Source organism: Desarmillaria tabescens (assembly GCF_030435595.1).
Source record: "Desarmillaria tabescens strain CCBAS 213 chromosome Unknown EV420scaffold_1, whole genome shotgun sequence".
In the NCBI taxonomy this organism is placed as follows: Eukaryota; Fungi; Basidiomycota; class Agaricomycetes; order Agaricales; family Physalacriaceae; genus Desarmillaria; species Desarmillaria tabescens.
The window spans coordinates 2,115,070-2,136,845 of NW_026848300.1; the positions used below are offsets into that span (position 1 = coordinate 2,115,070).

The 21,776-nt window shown below is 47.3% G+C and overlaps 8 protein-coding genes across 8 annotated transcripts; 4 read left to right on the forward strand and 4 right to left on the reverse strand.

Moving 5' to 3' along the window:
* Positions 1 to 5: 5 nt before the first annotated feature.
* Positions 6 to 3,426, forward strand: EV420DRAFT_66019 (DNA helicase). Its single transcript, XM_060482961.1, has 11 exons — positions 6 to 138; positions 198 to 252; positions 299 to 741; positions 796 to 926; positions 980 to 1,829; positions 1,886 to 2,287; positions 2,339 to 2,372; positions 2,424 to 2,466; positions 2,517 to 2,575; positions 2,626 to 3,131; positions 3,179 to 3,426. Exons 1-11 carry the CDS (start codon positions 34 to 36, stop codon positions 3,308 to 3,310), a joined length of 2,760 nt encoding a protein of 919 aa, XP_060339581.1. The 5' UTR covers positions 6 to 33; the 3' UTR covers positions 3,311 to 3,426.
* Positions 3,195 to 5,119, reverse strand: EV420DRAFT_1496565 (tyrosyl-tRNA synthetase). Its single transcript, XM_060470895.1, has 8 exons — positions 4,989 to 5,119; positions 4,921 to 4,941; positions 4,809 to 4,870; positions 4,740 to 4,758; positions 4,349 to 4,689; positions 3,707 to 4,294; positions 3,271 to 3,658; positions 3,195 to 3,216 (listed from the first exon to the last, which is right to left on the reverse strand). The coding sequence occupies exons 1-7, from the start codon at positions 5,095 to 5,097 to the stop codon at positions 3,542 to 3,544; spliced, it is 1,257 nt and encodes a 418-aa protein (XP_060339582.1). The 5' UTR covers positions 5,098 to 5,119; the 3' UTR covers positions 3,195 to 3,216; positions 3,271 to 3,541.
* Positions 5,120 to 5,213: 94 nt separating this feature from the next.
* EV420DRAFT_1496567 (uncharacterized protein) lies at positions 5,214 to 7,020 on the forward strand. Its single transcript, XM_060470896.1, has 12 exons — positions 5,214 to 5,323; positions 5,374 to 5,493; positions 5,550 to 5,575; positions 5,627 to 5,656; positions 5,709 to 5,787; positions 5,842 to 5,908; positions 5,966 to 5,987; positions 6,038 to 6,157; positions 6,211 to 6,519; positions 6,570 to 6,651; positions 6,709 to 6,831; positions 6,886 to 7,020. Exons 1-12 carry the CDS (start codon positions 5,245 to 5,247, stop codon positions 6,933 to 6,935), a joined length of 1,107 nt encoding a protein of 368 aa, XP_060339583.1. The 5' UTR covers positions 5,214 to 5,244; the 3' UTR covers positions 6,936 to 7,020.
* Positions 7,021 to 8,289: 1,269 nt separating this feature from the next.
* On the forward strand, positions 8,290 to 9,067 carry EV420DRAFT_1634211 (uncharacterized protein; the record flags this gene model as incomplete). The annotated part of the gene is made up of 4 exons (XM_060476289.1): positions 8,290 to 8,371; positions 8,422 to 8,620; positions 8,675 to 8,874; positions 8,928 to 9,067. The coding sequence occupies 4 exons, from the start codon at positions 8,290 to 8,292 to the stop codon at positions 9,065 to 9,067; spliced, it is 621 nt and encodes a 206-aa protein (XP_060339584.1).
* Positions 9,068 to 9,131: 64 nt separating this feature from the next.
* On the reverse strand, positions 9,132 to 12,427 carry EV420DRAFT_66183 (Cullin). Its single transcript, XM_060482968.1, has 12 exons — positions 12,234 to 12,427; positions 12,164 to 12,186; positions 12,088 to 12,102; positions 11,688 to 12,038; positions 11,305 to 11,637; positions 10,757 to 11,254; positions 10,618 to 10,707; positions 10,286 to 10,570; positions 9,940 to 10,233; positions 9,630 to 9,890; positions 9,445 to 9,582; positions 9,132 to 9,389 (listed from the first exon to the last, which is right to left on the reverse strand). Exons 1-12 carry the CDS (start codon positions 12,241 to 12,243, stop codon positions 9,336 to 9,338), a joined length of 2,352 nt encoding a protein of 783 aa, XP_060339585.1. The 5' UTR covers positions 12,244 to 12,427; the 3' UTR covers positions 9,132 to 9,335.
* EV420DRAFT_66106 (armadillo-type protein) lies at positions 12,428 to 16,746 on the reverse strand. The gene is made up of 13 exons (XM_060482966.1): positions 16,315 to 16,746; positions 16,035 to 16,138; positions 15,560 to 15,985; positions 15,186 to 15,505; positions 14,992 to 15,132; positions 14,775 to 14,939; positions 14,554 to 14,728; positions 14,243 to 14,501; positions 13,644 to 14,196; positions 13,442 to 13,594; positions 13,200 to 13,383; positions 12,876 to 13,144; positions 12,428 to 12,822 (listed from the first exon to the last, which is right to left on the reverse strand). Exons 1-13 carry the CDS (start codon positions 16,548 to 16,550, stop codon positions 12,613 to 12,615), a joined length of 3,195 nt encoding a protein of 1,064 aa, XP_060339586.1. The 5' UTR covers positions 16,551 to 16,746; the 3' UTR covers positions 12,428 to 12,612.
* A 12-nt stretch (positions 16,747 to 16,758) lies between these two features.
* EV420DRAFT_1496577 (uncharacterized protein) lies at positions 16,759 to 18,955 on the reverse strand. Its single transcript, XM_060470897.1, has 6 exons — positions 18,820 to 18,955; positions 18,321 to 18,754; positions 18,017 to 18,272; positions 17,302 to 17,966; positions 16,886 to 17,251; positions 16,759 to 16,837 (listed from the first exon to the last, which is right to left on the reverse strand). The coding sequence occupies exons 1-5, from the start codon at positions 18,907 to 18,909 to the stop codon at positions 17,248 to 17,250; spliced, it is 1,449 nt and encodes a 482-aa protein (XP_060339587.1). The 5' UTR covers positions 18,910 to 18,955; the 3' UTR covers positions 16,759 to 16,837; positions 16,886 to 17,247.
* EV420DRAFT_1496579 (uncharacterized protein) lies at positions 18,934 to 21,632 on the forward strand. Its single transcript, XM_060470898.1, has 3 exons — positions 18,934 to 19,951; positions 20,001 to 20,359; positions 20,409 to 21,632. Exons 1-3 carry the CDS (start codon positions 19,064 to 19,066, stop codon positions 21,304 to 21,306), a joined length of 2,145 nt encoding a protein of 714 aa, XP_060339588.1. The 5' UTR covers positions 18,934 to 19,063; the 3' UTR covers positions 21,307 to 21,632.
* The last annotated feature ends 144 nt before the right edge of the window (positions 21,633 to 21,776 follow it).

Genomic DNA, 21,776 nt, shown 5'->3' on the forward strand with positions numbered 1-21,776 from the left:
CAACGGGTGACTTTTCCTATCCTCCGTTCTTTCATGTCTGGTCCAAAGAACAATCTCCAGGATGTTCTTCGGAAACGCTCCAGTAACTCTTCAACGGGATCCGGTTCCATGTCTTCCAGACCAATGTCGTCTACCAGTGTTCGTCGCCCTAGCCTTGGTTTATACAGAGCATTGACGTTACTGACGATTTGGCATAGAGTTCCAAATTCAAGCCTGCCACAGCTTCATCGTCTAACCCGGTGACAAGCACAGGCATGTTTTCCTTTGCTCCTCAATACCTTGTCTGACTCTTTTGTAGCTCGCAGAGTGCCTTCTCTGCCGTCTTTCGCTACACCGGGCTTTGGCAAATCGAAGATTGGCTCTGTGAACGATGTGAAGATGCAACGGAAAACGGACGCCCCAGAGGTTACCTACATTATCCAGGATTCCTCCTCTCCAGGCGTCAAGCGCACTGCAGTCACCGAAACAAACTCCTCGAAGCGGTCCAAAAACGTAGAGTCCAACAAGGAGAACGTGGCGGATTCTTTCATCAGTCCCGTTCCGTCCAAATCCAAAGCAAAGCGCGTATCACACTCTCCGCCCTCCACGCGAGAGAGCAATGAAGATGCCCCCTGGCTGGACATGGACTTGAGCGAGGATTTCGACCCCAATCCTTTTTCTCGAGTAGAGAAGGATTTCAAGACGTTATTAGAACCATTCAAATCTAAATCATCGTCGTCTTCCCATTCTGATCACGCACCTGTGCGATTATTTTCATCACACTCTCTTTCTTCCGTCCTGACGTAATATTGGCAGAGATCACCTCCGGCTTTGTCAAAGATGTTGTCCTATAACGAGGCAATGCGCAAGGAAAATGCGAAAGCTATCGATGACTACCATCGCATTCACGATGAGAGTGTTGATATAATCACTTTGGAGGGCATTCGGTATGTTTGTTATCTCTTTTCGCGTATGCTCCAGGTTTCTAATGCACAAGTAGTGATCTCCTGTCAAATCGTATAGAAAGTATACGAAAACTCATCGGGACTGTCAAAACTAGCGCAGACGTTGGGGATGACTCAGAAGTTTCCATATCTTCACCTTATTTCCAGAGCAGCCTTTCGACCATAAGTTCGGAAGTGAGCATCTTGCCGCACGATTCATCCTACAACTTCTCTCGAATATCAAGCCGCTCTACAACGGCTCCATCTGAAACTCCTCTGGTAATTAACGACAATGACGACGTATTATGGGATGACTTTGAGGATTTACCTGAATACGACCTCGAAGATGACTCCATTGTTGAGATACCCGATCCAGCTTCAGAGTCTTCTGGCTTTGTCTCAGAAGTGTTGAAGCAAAGTCCGTATTACGAAGAGGTTACGCGGAAGCTCAAGAGCGTGTACGGTCTCCAGAGTTTCCGACAGAATCAGCTGGAAGCAATAATCGCTGCTATGGAGGGCCGGGACGTCTTCGTACTTATGCCGACTGGTGGAGGGAAAAGCTTATGCTATCAACTGCCCGCTGTATGTTCAGGTGGCCGAACCAAGGGTGTAACTTTCGTTGTGTCCCCTCTCAGGTCTCTCATGCAGAACCAAGTTGACGCTTTGAAAGAGAAGGGTATCGACGTGTTGCGGTGGAGCCCAGGTTCCAGCGATGCTAAGGATATTTTACAGCGCCTGAGAGGCGCTGCGAAGCCAGACCTCGTATATATAACACCAGAGAAGTTGAAGGAGAGTGGATCTGTACAAAGCGTCTTATCAGACCTATATGGTCGTGGTCAGCTCGCACGGTTTGTGATTGATGAAGCTCATTGCATCACAACGTGGGGCAAAGACTTTCGGGCGGCGGTGAGTGCGTCTAAATATTATACTGGCAGCATTGAACATAGGTTACCCCTTGTCAGTATGAATCATTGGGCTCGCTCCGTCGTAACTATCCAAATGTGCCGATAATGGCCTTGACAGCCACTGCCAACCAGAAGATGATCGACGATATCTTAGCGAAATTACAGCTCAAAGATACAGCTCTATTCTCTCAATCATTCAATCGCACAAACCTCAACTATGTTATTACACCCAAGAAGAAGAACATGATCGATGAAATCTACAGATATGTACAGGAGAATCATCGTGGTCAAACTGGTGTAATCTACTGTCTTTCCAGAGATAAATGCGAAAAGGTTGCCGCAGATCTGCAGAAGAAAGGGCTAAGTGCGCGGCACTACCATGCCAAGATGGATGAGTCGGATAAAGAGAGAATACAAATTGGGTGGCAAACTGGTCAATGCCACATCATTGTTGCAACGGCAAGTATTGGGTCTATTCTGGCTACTCTTGTCGTTAAACGTGGCTCATAGATTGCTTTTGGAATGGGCATTGATAAACCTGACGGCAAGCGCAGTCAATAAAATGTTTCTCTTACAACATAACAAACATTTGTAGTGCGATTCGTCATTCATCACGATATGCCTACCAGTCTCGACGGGTTAATCTCTTGTTCTCAATTTCAGTGCCTATAACTGACCAGTTTATCAGATATTATCAACAAACTGGGCGTGCAGGTCGTGACGGCTTGCCTGCGGATTGTATCCTGTGTACGCTCCAGAGCATATCTCTGCCGTGAAAAGTGCTTATATATAGACAGATTACTCGTATCGCGACTTCCACAACGCAAAGACGATGATCACCAAAAATTGCGAGGAACGAGGCTCTACGCGTGAACAAATGGAAAACGCAATCCAGGAATTGAGAGAGGTCATGCAATATTGCGAAAACGATTCCGAATGTCGGCGCGTCCATCTCCTTCAGTTCTTTGGGGAGAAATTCGACGCTAAACACTGTCGGCGTCGGTGCAATAATTGTGCTAATCGGGAGGCCATGGTATCATATAATGTGACGAAGGAGGCTCATGATGCAATCGCGCTCGTCAGGTCTCTAGAAAAGCACAACGTAACCTTGGATCAGTGTCGCTTGATCTTCAAAGGCGCGGAACGTGCCACTCTCCAGAGATTCGACCCTTCTTTGCGTGGTGCTGGTAGTCATCTGGGCCAGGAACTTATCGAACACCTTTTTTCAAAGCTGATCTTCTTGGACGTGTTCACGGAGGTGTCTCTGCCGAACGCAGGAGGATGGCATAATCAATATCTAAGGGTCAGTCTCCTTTATGGTCATAAAATTTGTATTAATTCTGGTATTAGATGGGGCAGGGTGTTGATGCGTTTTTACGATTACGGTCCTATAGCATCAACGTCAGACCGAAAGTCCCGAAGAAAGTGAGCGATAAACCTGCCGGTCGCAAAGGGAAGGGGAGATCAGGATCCAGAGCATGAACCCATGATCCATGGTTTCCAGTATTTTTATTACCTGTTTATAGTATTACTCGTGTATCTGATGCAATCTGTGATTTTATTGCGATCTAAGAGTATGGCTCATCATCGCCTCAATCGATGTCTACAGTACAATGCAAGAAGCTCGGTAGGGCTCGTGGTCGTACAAACAATCATTTTGACTTCTATCCTTCCGTCATTCTCCACCCGCGACGATGTATGCACCTGGCGTTATCATGCAGGCGCGGCTACAGGTTCGCTGTTCGCCGTGGGCTCGCTTGCGACTGATGCCTGCTCTGCAGATTTCGCATTCTTTCCCTTACCGGGAGGTGGGGGATGGTACACCTTTTCCTGCAAGAACTTTAGTCCATAACCATACTCTGTTTCGGCGAGGCGCACCTTTTTCTTCTTCTTCTCTGGCTTGGCATTGGGATCAGGATATGCCAGCTTCTCGATCTTCTGCCACTCTTCATTCTCCTGGAAACTCTTTCGGATGGGGTCCAAGAGCTTATTAATTGCAGCCGCGACGGATAACTTCAAATCTTTGGGATGGAGGGCTTTGGATGCAAAGTCAGCCCGCATGTCTGCGTAACTGGCGTAGTGTGTCGGTCCACCGAATTTAGCATCACGGTCGATCGTGAATAACGTGCCCTCAGGAGCGTCTGCTGTGGCGAACAAAGGTGAGGATTCTAATATGCCTTGCACCCCTTCTTTTAGCCTGTCTCGTCGCAGTTCGCTGATAGGGAACAGGACCGCCTCTGCGAATGCTAATACCCCATTGTCGTCAACATTTCCTTCCTCGCAAAATGCCGCTTTGATCTTTTTCCGCACGAGTTCAGGAGAGTCAAGGAAATCGATTTTGGAGTTGGGATCTGATGAAGACATTTTGCCTCCTGCGAGACCGGGAACCATAGCATTCATTAGGTGTGCGCGTTTCGCGTAACCTAACCGAGGTAGGTAGAGTTCCGCAAAAGTGAAGATTTTCCGCTAAGTCACTCAATCTAAGCCATGGATGGATACAAAAACTATACTCATACTTACCTGATCGGCACCACCGAACTGGAAGTCAACGCCGAGGTATTGTTCGTCAAGAGCCTGGAGACCGGGGTATAAGAGGCCACTAAGCAGAGGGCTGTCGACCTGCTTCACAACCTCGGCGCCGGCTTTCTTTGCATCATGTTCGGTGACCGTTGCACAAAGCTTGTAGTTGTCAAGATTGTACTCCTTCGTTAATTGGTATGACGACCCTTCAATGAATCGCAATTTCGAGACGGGTATTTCTAAAGAGTTGAATACAGCAAGGAGAATGAATTGATAGTATTTTGTCCGGTGGGCGACGAGTTCTAGAGGTGCCTTGAGGTTGTCGAGGAAAGCGTGCACATCTGAACGACAATCAGCTATTAAAGGCGGGTCGATGAAAGGTATGGCATACCAGCGAGGAGAATGGTAACCTTGAAATCAAACATAAGAGATCTGTTACGATCGGAGGTGGGGGACATACCTCGACGCCTGCTCTCAAGAAATCAGCTATCTTGGTCAAGGGCACGAAATATCCCAGATGGGCTGATGAAAGTTGAATCAATTGTGCGATTCCTGAGAGCTACAACACTCACGTCGTCCCGTCGGTGCGGACCCTAGTCTTGTCAGAAATAATCAAGGTCGGAAGGATATCACTGCTCACCCCAGTAGCATTTAGGCGAACGTCCTTCTGCAAGAATCGCTTTGATAATGTCGCCGCCAAGAACCTCTTGCAAACGCCTCGTAATAAGTTCGTACTTTTCGTCGGCCATGTGAGTCACAGAAAGAAATAGCAATTACTGTCATTTTGATCAGGAAAAATAATTTCGTGAATTTTCACGTGATCAAAATAGATACGTGTCCGGAACGAAATTACGGGTAGGGATTGCTTCTTGTTTCGTGTCTTCTTACTCGTCGTCATGTTCTCGGTTCTAGGGCTCACTCTGATCCTACTCTCCTCCTTTGCCCTTGCTGCCGACCTCTATAAAGTTCTAGACCGTATGTCCCAGCTTGTCTCTTGCATTTATGTCTAATAATGTGCCCGACAGTACATAAATCTGCGTCAGACAAAGATATACGGCATGCCTACAAGAAACTAAGCAGGAAATTCCATCCCGACAAGAACAAGGATCCTGATGCGGAAGACAGATTCGTAGAGATAGCTCACGGTGCGTCTCTCGTCTCTGAACATCCCTTCCACGTATTCAATGTTCCTCCGGGATAGCCTACGAAGTTCTCTCGGATCCAACGGTGCGTCTCACCTGACTCCTCAGCTCCTGACGGATCATCTACGTCCTCTAGAAACGTCAAATATACGACCGACATGGCGAGGTAATCAAACACCTCCGTTATGACTCTTTCGTCGTGTTCATTCTGCTCTTAGGAAGGCTTAAAGGCCCACGAAGGAGGCCAGGGTCAAGCAAATCCCTTCGACGTGTTTTCAAGCTTCTTTGGTGGAGGACGTGAGTGACCATGCTAATATTCTATACATCAGTTCAAATGGACGTGCTTTGTAGACCCATCAAGTCAAGTACGTCGCGGCCCGACGTCTGTAACCGAATTCGAAGTGGACCTCGCTGATATGTGCGTCCATACGATACGACCCCAGTAGAATGACTTTAATTGTTTCTTTTTCTACAGGTACACGGGCCAAAGCATAGACGCAAGTGTTTCTTTGGTCTATCTGACGCGTCGTACTTAATCGCGTAATAGTTCATGATCAAGAAGCGAATATTGTGTGACCACTGTAGAGGATCAGGCGCTGCAACAGACGGAGACATACATACGTGTTCGGGATGTGGAGGTTCGGGTGTTAAACTCGTCAAGCAACAGGTATGCCAAGTTCGCGACTATTCAAAACTATGCAATTGACTCCTTGGTGGCAGATATTCCCAGGAATGTTTGCACAGAGCCAGACAACATGCAATGAGTGTGGTGGACGAGGCAAGGTCATCGCACGTAAATGCCCTCATTGCGATGGACATAAAGTCATGGACCACACTGCGCATTATACGCTGGAAGTTACCCCTGGGATGCCGGAGGGACATGAAGTTGTGTTTGAAGGTGAAGGTGACGAGAGTCCAGATTGGGAAGCAGGAGACGTCGTTTTGAGAGTGAGGAGCCGAAAGAGCAAAGGCGGTTGGAGGCGAAAGGAGGCAAGTCTGTACTGGAAGGAAACCATTGGTATCGATGAGGTCTGATCTAGCTTCCATCGCCATTTCTCAACCCACTAACAGTCCCATAGGCACTCTTAGGCTTTGACCGCAACCTAACTCATCTTGACGGACATACTGTCAGGCTACAGCGAAAGGGTGTGACGCAGCCAGGTAAGTCACATTTGATTTAGCCCTTCCTTCCCTTCCTTCACTCCTGACGTGTTCTAGGCTTTGTTGAAGTCATCGAGGGAGAAGGTATGCCGCGGTTCGAGAACCGCCATCTTCACGGAGACCTATTCGTAGAATATAATGTGGTCCTACCGAAACAACTTTCTCCACAACTTCGGAAAAGTGAGCCTCATCATCCTTGCCTATATAGTCGAACTTTTCTTACCTGTGTAACAGAATTGACGGAAGCCTTCGCGTCTTCTGGTTCAGTGCGCGATGAGCTATAGAGCGCACTATAGATCACCAACATTGTATTCCTAACGCTGCAATTTATTATCCTTATTGATACCATTCTGGTCAACATATCCAGCAGTCAAAACTTGTGCCATCGTTATCATTGACACCGTGGAAGCAACTTGAAAACGCAGGAGCAGAATGATGGTGGTAAGGGTGATAAGATGTCAGGTCTCCATCAAGGATAAGCGTCCAGAGAAGATCGAGCATGTCATGTTCTTTCCTGTCTATTCAGTGCCCCTGTCGAAACGCTCAGTCGGTGTTCTCCGACCCGTCTCTGTTGAGGAACATTGTCGAGTAAGAAAACAACTTCCTTCTTTCCTTCCGAAATACCTTGTATCCCTACTGATGAGCAATTTGTTCATGGGTACATACAACGGATGCCGGTGACAGCAAATAGAACTTACATTGAGCTCCAATGAGAAACACGCGAGGAAGTATCCATCTCACCGGGACAAAAGTGAGGGAACAATTTCTTGCAGGTACGTTTCATCCTATACTCAATCATCAGATACTTTGAGCGCTGAGCCGAATCAGATAGTAAACACCTTTAATCAGCATCCCCGAGATGCCATTCGAACCAGTTGCTAAGTAACTCCCTGAATCGTCGAACCCGAGTGGGTAACAGAACATCCTACATCTTGGGTCTCGTCCCGAGGCTGGGAAAGTTTGCTCTCTTCCGGCGCTGCATCTAAGTTTGTCATTAATGCTTCCGTCCCTTGCCCGAGAACGCCGTGAATATTGTAGCGTGGTTGGGAAAATGAATTAGTAGCATCAAGTAGGTGTGCGGTTGCTTTTCGACTCTCGACGTTGAGGATCATACCATCACTGTTCTAGGTAGCCTAATGAAAGCTCAGTAAGTAAATTCCACGCATTAATGTTCCCAAGGTCGTGCCAATGCTTTAGATCCCACGTCCCAGACACATGATATATCACCCGGTCTGTTGTCAAGGAGGAATCAACGGGTACCTCCTTCCAACTTCCAACGGGGTTGGCGGGTTCAGACTTGCATACAAACTGTAATCGCTATGGATACAAGTATATTTCATGCCAAGAGAATTGGAAGGCTTACCCATTCTCGCCTTTGGTATTTAAGGTGGTGAGAGACAAGCGATGATAACAAACTCCTTCGTTCCAACCCAGCGTCGCTTTCCTTTGGCCTGGTTGCCTTTTAGAATCCTTTTCTCTCTTTCTTACCTTTCGTTCATTCGCCTTCTTTCTTTTTGCCCCGGTCGGCTTTCTGATTGCTCTAGGTAAGTCGAACTTCACTGCAGAGCGAAATCCTTAATCATAGGTGGCCTGTAGGTAGCACGTCCATTTTTTCACATCCACTTCGTCATTGTCACTATGTTCTCTCCCTTCATTCTGGTTTTGGCTTTGGCGTCTGTTGTCCTCGGTAGCCCCTTGTGGCAGCGACGTGAGGCTATTCGTAGGTTCCGAACTATCCCAGCCGTCCCGGTCCTCATGCACTATTTCTAGGTCGCAATGACGTCTCGTTGAGTAACTGGGGCGGTTTGCAGTCCTTGAGCGGGTTTGACGACTTCAATGGTGTCGACAACTTCAGCGGATCTCAGAACGCTCAAGTCGTCGTGGTCCAAGAGCAACAGGTTGTCTGCCAAGTTCAGCAGATTGAAGTCATCCAACAAAAGCTGGTTATCCTTCAGGAGATGGCAAAGAGGTGACCCACAACGTTTTCCCTGTCGATTCATGATTTAATATTTATTCGGACTAGGATTATCACGGAACAGATCTGCGAAGTAGAGGTTCAGACGATTGTCCTTGAACAGTTCTCCTCTAGCATTAGCAGCTTCAGCAGCGACCTACTCCGCCAATCAGGCAGACAGGTTGGATTTGATAGCAACGTCGCTAGCAAGATTTCCCAGTTGACCAACTCAGACGGCTCGCTCTCTTCTTCCGACCTTGGCTTCTCAGGTACTGTTCTGTTTTCTTCTGTTCGAAATTGGGTTTCTGAGCTAGGACATTAGGTCGTGATGTAGGAAATAACACAGTGGTGGCGGCAGGATCAAATTGGAACGACGCTACTTCCCCCACTTCTGTGCAGAGTGCTTTAACAGCAGCACAGAGTGCAGCGGGATTTGTGACTCTCCCTGTTCAGACTGCGTGAGCGGAGCATTAGGATAGGATAGCGGCATGTGGATGAGAATTGTTTGTTACCATTCTTTCCCCGCTGGGGTATTGGACGTTGCCTTGTAATGGGTCATTCATGGACATCTTTTACTCTTGAATTCAGTATATACCCGTGTATATAATGTTTCCCTTTTTCAATCGACCGCACAGATTAGACACGGGGAAAGGCCAGGTCAGCGATCACACGGTTGAAAAACAGGTAATACAGTGCAGGTTTGAGATACAGTGATGATGGGTGGTATGATTTATGCCAGATAATTGTAGGATTTACGATCCTCGCATCGCTCCAGATACTCTCGCTGCATGAAGGATTAGTCACCTACGACAGGCTACAAGAAGGAAACTAATCCTCACCTCGATTAAACCTTCAATCCGCTTCTTGATATCCAAAGGATTGGGTTGGAATCGGCCAGCCAGAAGAGGCGTCACCTCGTTGACAAGTTCATTGTGCGTCATGTGTTTACGCAATTTCATCACTCGTACGATACACGCCTTGAAAGCATATTAGTACAGAAGATCAGCCAATGTTATGCGCATACCTCAGTCTGATGACGTCGCTCTTCATCAATCCGATCCCGCGTTTCTTTCCTCTCGCTCGAGGTTTCTACCTTCGAAGAGACGGTGCTGATTTTGATCTTTTGAAGTTGACACGTAAAATCCGAATTGAAACAGAAAGAGTCGGACGGGTCAACATCACGACCTGGTGGGTGTTTCTTCAAGATCTTGAACTTGGCACAAGCCAAAGATTGCAAGTGACGCTTGAGATCAGCATGGTCTATTGACGTCAATTCTTGAATTTCCTATGGGAGGTCCATGATCTGAGTTCAGAAGATAAGATGAGATTCATACCTTGTAAGAGAGAAAATCATCGTCTTTCACGTCTTCAAAGAGAAGCAGGATGACCAGAGCAAATGTCGAAACGTTGAGGTCATGTTTCCGTTGCTTGAACTTGACCCGTACATCGGCATTTCCGAGGGAGTACTGCCATGTCAACCGTCTGCCAGAATGCCGCGACAGATAAAATTGCTCGAACTGTTTGCACGTTTTGTTCATTTGTGGAGGTATCGTGCAAGGCGAACTGGAATGGGTCATTGGCCAAAACGTTGCGGTCATCACAATAACAGATAATTCGATGCAGGGACCCTGAGGATAAAATGAGATCAAGAGGCTGCCAAAACATCACAATGTTACGTACCGAAATTCCGGGTTTCTGTAGATAATTCTTGAATTCGTTCATAGTGTCAGCCGACACCTTCATGTCGTTGAACATGCCCTCAAGTTTCTGCGTGAACTGATAACCGCATTCAACTTTGAGTTTGGCTAGCATCCCGCGTTCGGCATCATCCGAGACGGACCGTTTGAGAAGGAGACGTTTGGCAAGATGACCCTTGTAATATCTCTCAAAGACATCTTTCTCGCCAAGGAATCGGAACACAGTGATGGTCTTATCCAGGACTAGATCCACCTCTGTATCGGTTTTCTGGCAAGAAATTCAGCCATCGTCAATAGTAAGAGGAGTTGCATTACCCCTTTTAGCCCCCTCCTTAGATGATCGTCTATGAAGAGCGAAATAAACTCCGAGCACCTGCTGTTAACATTGACGAACGATCCAAATGCCTGAATCCAGGAATCAGTGGATATAGAAATTGAATCTAAATGACGTTACCTCATCCAGTGCGCTCTCAAGATCCCTGTCACTGCCGAATGCACGCTTCCATACAATATCAAACTTGTCTTTAAGATCAAGCACATCCTGAACCCATTTGAGAGCTAGGCCCAATGTCTGAACTGAAGCGTTGGGCTTGGATTTCCCTTTCCCCCTCGCGTTAGCATTATCTTCTTGGGCGTCGTCGGGTTCATCCCAATCAGCGCTCAATGAAGACTGATTGATATCACGGCCACGTCTAGAAACAGAGTCCTTGAGAGCACGTTTCAAACAAGTCATTCCCGTAGGGACCATCGAGTATAACTGGTACAGCCTTGCTATATCTTCTATCTTGTCTGTGTCGATCATGACATCCAAACCGGAGTTCTCCATGGATATGACATGGTCAAGATGTGCTGTCAAGAGACAGTCTTGAAGTATTTGGCGCAAGGGTAAAGCGGTTTGTGACGACAGATAGTGATGCGCGCGGGACTCCTCTGCCCGAAAGGCACTTTCTACCTTGAGGAAGTTGAGCAACAGCATTAATGTGATAAGAGAACGAAACATACGCGACGCAAATACTCGGGAGCATCACATGAAACAAGCAACCTTTTCCCCTCAGCCTCATAGAACAGACGGCTCTCCTTCAGAATGTCAGGCTCGAGATCATCCTTGTATACGGTGGGGCCACCCGCAGAAGCATGCAAAGTGAGGAAGACATCGACACAGCCCTTGACGGCAGAACGATTGATAGTGTATCCCTCGCGCTCGAATTCGATTTGTATCAATATCGCTGTTACGACATGCTCTTTTATCGGTGGGCGGAAGATATGTTCTAAGAACAATGCGAGACCGGTTTCCCAAGTTTCTGGTACCTCTGCGGATTTGGTATACACGCGATCCTGCGATGTCTGTGAAGCAATGATCAATGCTAACCGTGATGATGGCGTACCATATACTTCAGAATCTGCCCCAATTTTGACATATTGCTTAGATGGTCATCCCATATGCTCTTCAATGCTTTTAAGAGCATTTCCGCCTCATTACTTTTCTGCAGCGGTTCCTGACTCGCGCCGGAAGGAAAGACTGGCACAACCTGCTCTCTTGAAAGAGATTCTAGGTTCTCTGATATGAGAGACTTGACACCTTTGTATAACATTTCTCCCTGCCGATATAGAACCATATTGTACGCGAAACGGTGGTTCTCCTCGAACGAAAGGTTGGAGGCGTTGTGGTTCTGAATTTCCTTGATGTTCTTAGACAATTCTGACCATGTCTGTTGTGCAGAAAACTCTGGGCCATGCTGAGAAAGAATCAGCCGAGTTGTATCATGAATTGATGGATGAATATACCCTACGTGGCGCTACCTTTGAGGGGAGAGAATAGCTTAGATTGTTTTTCGACCACTGTAGGCAAAGGGACACGTACAATCCTGACTCTTCCTCGCCGTGCTGCAAGCTGTCAATACATAGGATGCCAGATATCACTGAAGACGTACGTATCGACATGGCAGAAAACAAGAGTGGCTTCACAGCAATGCTCAGCAACTACCAGTGATGACCATGCGTGAAGGCTCAAGTTACCAAATTCGGTACCGATCGATATACAGATACGTACCCGAAGTGACGCAACGATATCGGTCACTTCGAACCAGCGAAGGACTTCCTCGAAATCTTAGTTTCGAACTACGGCGATTTTTCCTAGGGACATAATGTTTAATGCGCATGCAAACAGTACATATGTAAAGCATGAATATGAATAATGGCACAATACGTGTGGCAGCTTTGTATCGATAACATAATAGGAGGCAGTGCAAGACGGATTAATGGAAAGTAAAGGAAAGAGTAGGGCAGTAAGAATAAAGATCTAACCAAGTGCTATGAGTTCGAACGTGACGAACGAACAAACTCCGTAAAGTATTTTCGGAAACCTTTTGCATCAAGATCTCGCAATTTCGTAGTGAAGTCAAGAGCCGTCTCTGATGGCCAATTTTGTGAAGGGAAGAAGACGGTCAAGAGGTAATCGTAAGCCTCTGATCCTCGTGTTCTAGCAACAGTGTGCAGGAAGTTGGCAACTTCTTGCAAGACCTAGTGACAAAATTGAAAACTGTGTACCGAGAAGAGAATCCACGAAGACGCACCAACGTAACTTGACCATCCTTTACGTTCAAGTCTGGTGCAGCAGGTACGCGGAAGGCAGTCGGGATAAGTCTTTCATACACGAATCTTTCGAATCCCGGCAAGGATTCTGCGGGTTCATTGCTAACCGTAGTTGTCTGAGGAGGGGCGGCCCAGATCGTCACGCAACGACTTAAAAAATTAAAAGTAGACTTTTGGCTAGGAGGGTCCGACGCATCTTCAGCAATACCAATCATGGATTGCATCAATGGTTCAAACGTAGGATTATTCCCTGAAAAGGCCAGTAATGAGCAAGAGTAACATCTCTTATTTCATCATGCACTTACGTTCTGAAATGAGTGCTCTCTGCAGCTTCGACGAGACGACACTATTCAGTAGTGCCAGATATGCCTTTTTAGTTTCCAGGTGTGCTCGCTGATCATCCGGATCACTTATGGGCTGTCTCAATATATTACCAATGTGTCCACTGAGCGGGCCGATGAGCTCATCGAGTACAGCAAACATATCATTCTGAAGGAAGGTTTATACGTGAGGAACAGAGATATCGCAAAGCAAAGAGACGACGAACTTGAAGCTTGTAAATCAACAGGCCGATGAAGTTCACGAAATCAACCAGTTCTGTTGGTTGGAAATGGACGAGTAGATTGCTCATGAGAGCAGGGATGTAGTGCGTCACACTAGGTCCAGCAGCCGCTAAAATCCGAGCGAAAGCGAAGCGCGTCTGTTCAACGGTTGAGTGAATACTTTAAAACGACATATAAACTACCAACCGCATCGCGAACAATTCTAAAAACGTTCATATTTTCCAGGCATACAAGTATGGCCTGCGCCACTTGTGCGAAAACATCCAATGATGGTAAAACATACCCGGGAGGGGTTGGCGAGGGATAGTCAGGATATCCTTTCGCAATAGTACCAAGGGCCATGATGATATGATGCACAGTGACGATAGGCCCTACGTCCTGAGTCCCCTTGCAAGCCTGAAGACTCTCCGATAAGTTATCCATTAGCGGCTTTACGAAGGACAACAAATGTGCCGCAGGCTGATCTGAACTCTTGGCAGATAACGAGCAAAGGGTTCCGACAGTCTCATAGAGAAAGAGTTGAGAATCGAACGCAGGATCTCTTGCTGCATCAGTCAAAAGATCTGTTTCCACATCATCAGGTTCTGGAATGTGGATCTGTATAGGAAGCAGGTCCCGGATGCTTTGAGTGAGTGTGACACAGATGTCTGGTGGTATGTCGTTTTTGCTGTCTTTGATGAATCGGGAGAATAGGTAGAAGAGACGTGATCGAAATGTTTGATTGGAATTATGTAGACCCCTGAATAGCGATTAAAAAAGGCTTAGAAGGTGTTGCTCAGACCCACCGTGTATCGACCATAGCCTCAAGGGTTGGCATAATGCACTCCTTGCGCACTTTGAAGAAGTCTGTATAGCGAGTTACTGTCTCGAAGAATTGTAGAGCTACTGTTCGATGCGGATAACCCGACAAGCCCGATTGTACCAGAGCCAATAATAGCTCCCCATGAGTGGTCAGGGCATATTCCGAGTAGTTTGTACCTTTCCTTTTCTCCTTGTCTATGACAGAGGGAGTATGACAGAAAGCGGCACGACCTTTCCCTCCACCTGTATTACAGCTATTCAGCGTTGTCGGTCATTGTGATTCAAAGGGGCTCACTTTTGTTGACCTCCCCAAAGATGTATACCATGTAGACGCCCAGTTCGGCTTCGTACCACTCCATAGGCACGCCATTTTGATAAGCCGACATCGTGTTCATCGCCAAAGTGCGCACTGCGTCAGTAACCAGGTCCTGATCGATGATTAACACGGAGTCCATGAAATTGCGTAGCTCCTAGTTTTTTGTCAATGACAGTTATGATGATTAGCAAAATGTATACCCTGCGAAGTTTCTCAAATTCGGCATTGTCATCTTCATCCAAATCATCAGGATCGGCTTCAGAATCCCACTTCATCTTTGCCAATATGACTTGTAGGAGGGACGAAAGGAAGGATCGTTTTGATTCATCGATAGGATCTGAAGAAACCTTTCGACTGCGCTTGTACTATAACAGAATCATCAATGATTTTGTAGAATAGCAAGAGATGCGTTCTTACATTGGCAAGGATAGCCTGAAGGAGAGGAAATATGGTGGAGGACGTATCGTCATATTCATCCACCATAAATCGAAGCAGCACAGGTAGACATTGAGTTAGATAGCCGGTAGCCTCAGAACGCACTTGCCCGTTGGGACAATCCTATTGATGACGATGAAAGCCGGCCAATTGAAATAAATTGGAATTGTACACACCTCTAATTTTGTCAATTCTAAGCCAAACACATTGAATAGCTTTCCTAAAGACTCCCGGTACGATTCTTCTCCCTCATCAGTTTCCGACCCTCTTTCTAGTTGCTGCTGCCGAGTCTTAGCTTCGAGAGCATCTATGACCTGCCCCAAAGAGAGGACTTTAATTAGTTGAAGCTTGTCACCAGGTTCTTTAAGGCCTTTAGCGACGATGCGTAGTAATGCCACACAAGTGGCTAGTCGGATAGGTAGCGAAGGATCGGCTAATAATGTGAAGAGAAGGGGCACAGTAGTTGGTGTAATTGTCAGATTAATATCGATCCACCCTGCGTATGCAAAGAATCAGATCGTAAAAAGTGAAAGTATAGATTGTCACGCACCCACATAGGATCCGAATGTTCTGATACCCCAGTCTACAACTTCAATAACCTCATCTAGCTCCCGATTTGCAGAAGAACCTTGATCCTTGCGCATGTTCGCCATCCTCTCCGACCCTTCGGCCACGATGGTCAAGACTGCTTCATTGATTCTCACCGCGTCCCTCTCCCTTACAGCATCTCTGACGCGACTGTCTCGCGTTGCTCGTATGGTAGTGTATTGCCGGGCAGCTTTGATCATCTGATCTGCAACCTCGCCCGAGATTTCTAGTACGATATGAAAGAAGAGGAGTGAGATATGTCGATTATAGGATGATGATTCCGAGGATCGTATAAGAGTGAATATGTCGGCAAAAAAGGTTGGCCATTGTTCCATATAAGTGCAGAGAAAGAATAATGTCAAAGTATGCGAAAACTTGTTGCGAAGGACTGGCATAAAATTTAGCAAAACAAGAGTACAAGAAAACTGTTGACGCACATGAAGCACTGGATTCCGACGATCCATAGACATACTCGGATTGGATGTACGATACCAGAGTTTGTTGCAGTGTCTGGAATGTTTCCTGATCCAGGGGTTCAAACCTGGGGGGGGAAGCCATGAGTCAATCAGCCACACAGCGGCCAACACAGCAAATGAAAATCCTCCAGAACACTAGAACACTTTTCAGAGCATGCGCCCTCTCGCGCACTGAAGTTTGTGGCATTGGCGATTTACGAGAAGAGAAGACCACCGAAGAAATGCAGATGCCCTTACTCACCGACTCTCCAAGAACGCATCCAACACACGCAAAGCAAAGAAACGAGCTTGTGGTGGGTATTTTCGAACCCCTTCAGAAGTGGCGTCGACGAATAGAGATAGTGCAATTCTCCATGTTTCTGTGGCGTTTTGTTCTATGGTGGAAAGATAGGCCAAAGCCTCTGGATGCAACGGGGTTTGCGCAGGATCAGATGCAACTGTAATTGCTTGCACGACCCTGTCGATTTCTTGCTCCATGTCCAAAATAAGATAGTGAGGACAATAATTGAGCGCTGAGCCTTGAGACACGCAAAAAACCGTTCAGCAGAAGGAAGAGGAATAGGGATACAGCAGAATCAGAACACAGAAATGGATCTTCAAAAGATCGATTTCAATTGGGACAAAATCATCACGTGCGACTTGAAATCTGAGATCTCCGGATTCCTTGTATGAGTCACTCGCTATCGTTTGTGGTTCTCACACGACCAGCTCCATCGCGACCCTGCGAGACGCGACGGCAGCAGGACTTTGTTTTCAGAATATAAGTAAGAAGGTCATCCCCATGACAGATGTCTCGATGAAAATATCTTTAGCAACGCGATCACGTTCTCACAGCTTAGCCCATGTCCAAGTTGTCTAAGCTACTTTCAGAGTCTGGACGGAGTTGTTGAAAGTTGTCAATGGTTTCAAAATGAACAGGTATATCAATTTTGATGTCGTTGTAAACGTGGTTGTAACTCCGGGTCCGCAAGCCTACTTCTTTGCTATATTGTACCGAGATACAGCATACCCCTACCGTGTTTCTCTGCCAAGACTTGGTCCAGTCATTGGTCCGACGAGTCTACTTAACGCGTACAGTCCTGCTGGTTGAGTTAAGAAGACAATGTACGGTAAAGGTGGCTGTGCCGGGGGTGCGGTCCGCTAAGCTTGCGGATCCGAACTTGGCGCGCAGGTGTTAGCTTTGAGTGGACTGTCAGGATGCAGCCGGAGAGGGACGGATGACACTCACAAGTAGAGAATATATAACTCTCCAGTATGGAGGCCGAGACAAACTCGTCCTGTACTTTCCTCGAAGGCCAAGGATTGACATGCAAAGACCTCAAACGGCAAAACTAGATTCGAAGGAAGCAGCTTTTCAACGATGATTGGCCCTTTTTGTTCCGGAGAGAAGGTGCCTTTCATTAGTGTGAACACGTCGGTGTCCCAACGACGTTCCAACCACACTGCTCGTCGGCCGCTGGATCCGATGCAGACAATGTCAGACACTGCACTAGCTGGTGTGTGGAATACATGCACAGGCATGGCGCCATGCGATCTGGGACACATCGCACCCTTTTCTGAAGGAAAGGAGAATACCGATGCGGTTCCTGGACGATGTAATGATCCCGCGGAAGCATTGAAAGATAAGGCTGTCATGCACGGAAAATTCTGGCTCAGATATCCGTCTGAAAGTGTATAGTCTGAATCCGCTGGAACATCATCTGTTTCGTATTCTGCGGTATATTGACTGAACGTGTCCAGATCATTCGTGGGACTGCTGCCTTGGTAAAGACCAGATAGTCTGGCTATCACCGGAGATAAATCATAGATACGAACGACGAGCCGTTCGTGAAGTTTCATCCCGGCGATCACCATGTGGCGCGGGAAGAGCCTGAAGTGAACATGGCTGAAATGCTTTTTAAAAATTAATTTCGCAGGGAAGCGTGGAATGAGAGGTACTATACCTCTGGAAGTTTAGGACTGATTGATATCTTGGTCCCGGTTTTGATGCTGAGAACAATGAAACGGTATGTCGGCGGATTGAATATGTTCTCGAAGTAAGCTATCGCAACAACCACGATGTCCCCGTGTATCTGGACTTCGCCAGGGGTCCCTTCAGATTTGGCCTGCGAAATCTGACTCACAAGTTGGGGACAATGGGTCATCGAATGCTCGCTATCCGCATCACTCTCGAGCGCGATGGAATATACTTTGACCTTGCTGTTTTCTTGATAAGTAGAATACAGATGAAAGCGATCAACGCCTCACGTCGTTCGAGTACCATCCATGAGGACGGCAACAATTGCATCGCGCCCATCATTCTGCAAGGATGCAGCGAATGTCGTGGCGGACGGCACGTCCATCGACAGATACCGCCGTTCCTTGCCTGGTACACCAATATACCAAACAGAGAGGCACAATGCGCTTGTGGGAGCACGAGACAAGGTTATTAACCATTGGGATCCCAGAAATTGGATTCGGAAGACGATACCACCGTGCATGATGCGGCACATCTTCCTAAGTCGCGAAGCATGTCTGCGCCAGTTGCGCTCAAGACGTAAACTTCGCACCCAAGCTCGATGGAGTTCTGGGCCGGAAATTAATTTTATGTCCTTGCCTGGAGGAACGTCCAGAGGGAGATCGACTTTGATTTGGTGCCAAACATAATCCGTGGAGCCCAATGCATGGAGGACACGACATGTCTGCGTGTCATGATCATTGAATATAATGACAAATCTTCGCAATACCAAGAAGGAGAACTACGTACCTGGATTAAAGAGAGCAGATCCTCGACAGGAAGTCGAGCGAAAATTGCTAATAAGACATCTTCCGGGAGCGTAAGAAAGAAGGAGGACATGAAAGTCGTGAGGAAAGAGTAGTTGGCAGACAAGATTAAAAGTTATCTGATAAGATTGAAATCTGATTCTTATGTCATTACTAGCGCCGAAACTGCCGAAGGTTACTCATTCGGCTCTCCCGTTGCCCTTTCAGCTTCCCTACTCCTGACCACCATGAACGATACATCTCCTAGCAGCGACGCTACTTACGATATGTCAGATTATCCTCAATCGCCTGGACTGTCTGAGGACAGTCTTTCTGACTCTGACTGGCTCGACATCGCCAGCAATCGCGAATCCGATGACAATGAGTCGGTATCGTCGCGGGACAGTGATCACAATGAGGTAGTGATACCTCTCTCCCGACGCTCCTCCATGAGCATTGGCAGCTCTAGAGATGGTGAAGTAGATGCTTGGGAAGGCTTTGTTGATGATAGCTCTGACGAAGGTCATTCTAACGAATTCGAGTCGACAGGAGCAGTGGCAGACGGCCTATTCATGGGACCTCTCCTCGATTTAGAGGGAGAAGAGCAGCGTGTCAGAGAGGCTTTGGATCAAAGCATGATAAGCACCTTGGGTGCCTCCCGAAGCAGCTCACATCCCTCTACTGTTCATAGCTCACTCCGAGACCTCAAGTTGTCTTTCCCCGATCCTTTGACCAGCTCTCATGAACAATTGAGCGGTTCATACGACAATGTCTCTTCGTCGAACCACGAATTACCCTCCCTGGAGGGTGAAGAAGCTATCACGGAAGTCACCGTGAATGACTCGTCGCCTGTCACGGATCCGGGCCTGTTACCCACACCCGAGAGTCCTACAGACACCCGAGATATTGACTTCGGTGATGTGGAATACGACATATTTTTGTATGGAACTTCATCCTCTGTCAAGTGGACCGTAGTCCATGACTTGCTGCGAAAGGCTTCTCTTGGAGCAGGCATCCGTCTCGCTTCCATTGAACATATGGCCTTGGGCACAGCGCAATTGCTTCATTTCTCTATCGCGGACTCCACAGATATTTTCAAGTCAGTCGCGGTCTACGACAGAACCGGTCAAGATAGCGTGCGTATCTTTCCTCTCTTTTCTTGACACTAACATCAATGTATCGTAGCCGAGTTCGGAGATTTCTTCGAACCGGCCTTCCCTTGGAATTATATATCTTCCTTGCACACCCTTCTCTTTTCTTCCTGTGCATACTTTTCATCTTCCCGTTGCTGCACCTCTTCCGGGAGAAGACGGGGTCGACCTGGATGCTCTTGACCGCGCAGAATCTGCATGGTCTGAACTACGTATTCCAGCCGAGAAGGTTCTACACGTGCAGAAGGGCTTACGCTCGCCTGTCCTTTGCATGGAAGAAATTTCACGCCTTCACGCCGTTGATGTCTATAATGGCATAAGACAGATCACTGCCAAGAAGCGTCCAGGCAAAGGACTATCCGAACACTTTACCTCCGTTCACGCAGTCACGTTGTATGTCAGTCTACCCTAATGTTATCTAGGTTCTAATTTCCGTCTCTAGTTTCGCCCTTTTGTCCTTGATAGTCGGATTCACTGTTAATACCGCGTTAAGCTCATCTGTGACGACTCCAACCCCAACCGCTAGAACACACATTCCGACGCCCTTCTGGAATGTGTTTACCAATCAATCCTCCTCGCTCTCACTGCGTTCTTCCACAAGCATTGCAGTTGTTCCTCAGTCTGCGTCACTGTCTCTGTACAATCGCGGTTCCACTGCTATTTCAGCGAGCAGCAGTCCATCTGCAGGACGGGTTGCTCAGACCGCCGATTCTACCCCAGCTAATAGCCCCAAGGACCCATCTGATGATTGCGATTGCAAGCCCCTCAGCTGGTCCGAGAGAATGGGATTATCAAAGGATGTTGTTATCCGTTCGCCAGCGCCCGTCGCGCGTCCCATCGTGGCGCCCAAGGAACTGTCCAAGTCTGCGGAGTCATTTACCTCACTCAGCATCCGCGCCGTGGATTCACTTTCGCACATCTTGGACTCTACTATGAGGGCACTGATCGAGGTTGTCCAACATGATTTGAAAGAGTTGATGGAAGCGATTGATGAGCTTTCCCGAGCGATCAGACGGCAAACGGATACTATCTTTTATAAATCCAGATCAACATCCCAAGTTGTTCGGGAGGCCGTTAAACACCGCCATGAGAGAGCGAAAGATAAAGCTAAGGAATTGAAGGAGATCGGGGGTCAATTGATATCGTATGCAGGGAACTCACTGATAGGACGGACGCGAGTCGCGCGACAGAAAGCTCATCAGTTGAAGGAGAACATGTGGACTTCGGAGACGTGGAGGATGTACCAGAAGGCCCATGGTCATTGGAAATCGACCTTGACGCAAGGTACAGAGGCACAGGAGAAGGAGGAAGGTAGGAGAACGTTGTTTGGACGTTCCTGATCTGTGGTTCCTTGCTTTCATTTACATACACCTACGGTAAGAAATATTCTAGCATATGTATATCACCAACACAATATATGAGTATGGCTATGCTCCAATCTGACTGGCGATGAGCGGCCTTCGTTCAGAATACCTGGCAGTGTTCTGGATTGTGGGCCATCATTGATGATGAGCGGGAAATCTAATGACGAATTAAATAATTGACGGATGGAATGGAGGTATATACTGGTGATTGATGCGGGGCGGTGTTTTAGCAGTGCAGGGTTGGTGTAAATTCAGTCCTATCACGTTGTATGAATTTGTGCGCAGCCTTTCTCGTCGCGGCTCCGGTCTTAGCCTCCGTGATTATGACAGACAGGCGTCAGTGGGCGCTTCTGATGAGAGCACCTACAAAAGGCAGCTTTCTCTCCTTCCTTCTTCTCCTTGCCCTTCCCTTTATTCATCCCTGTATCATCGGCCCTTACTGAATC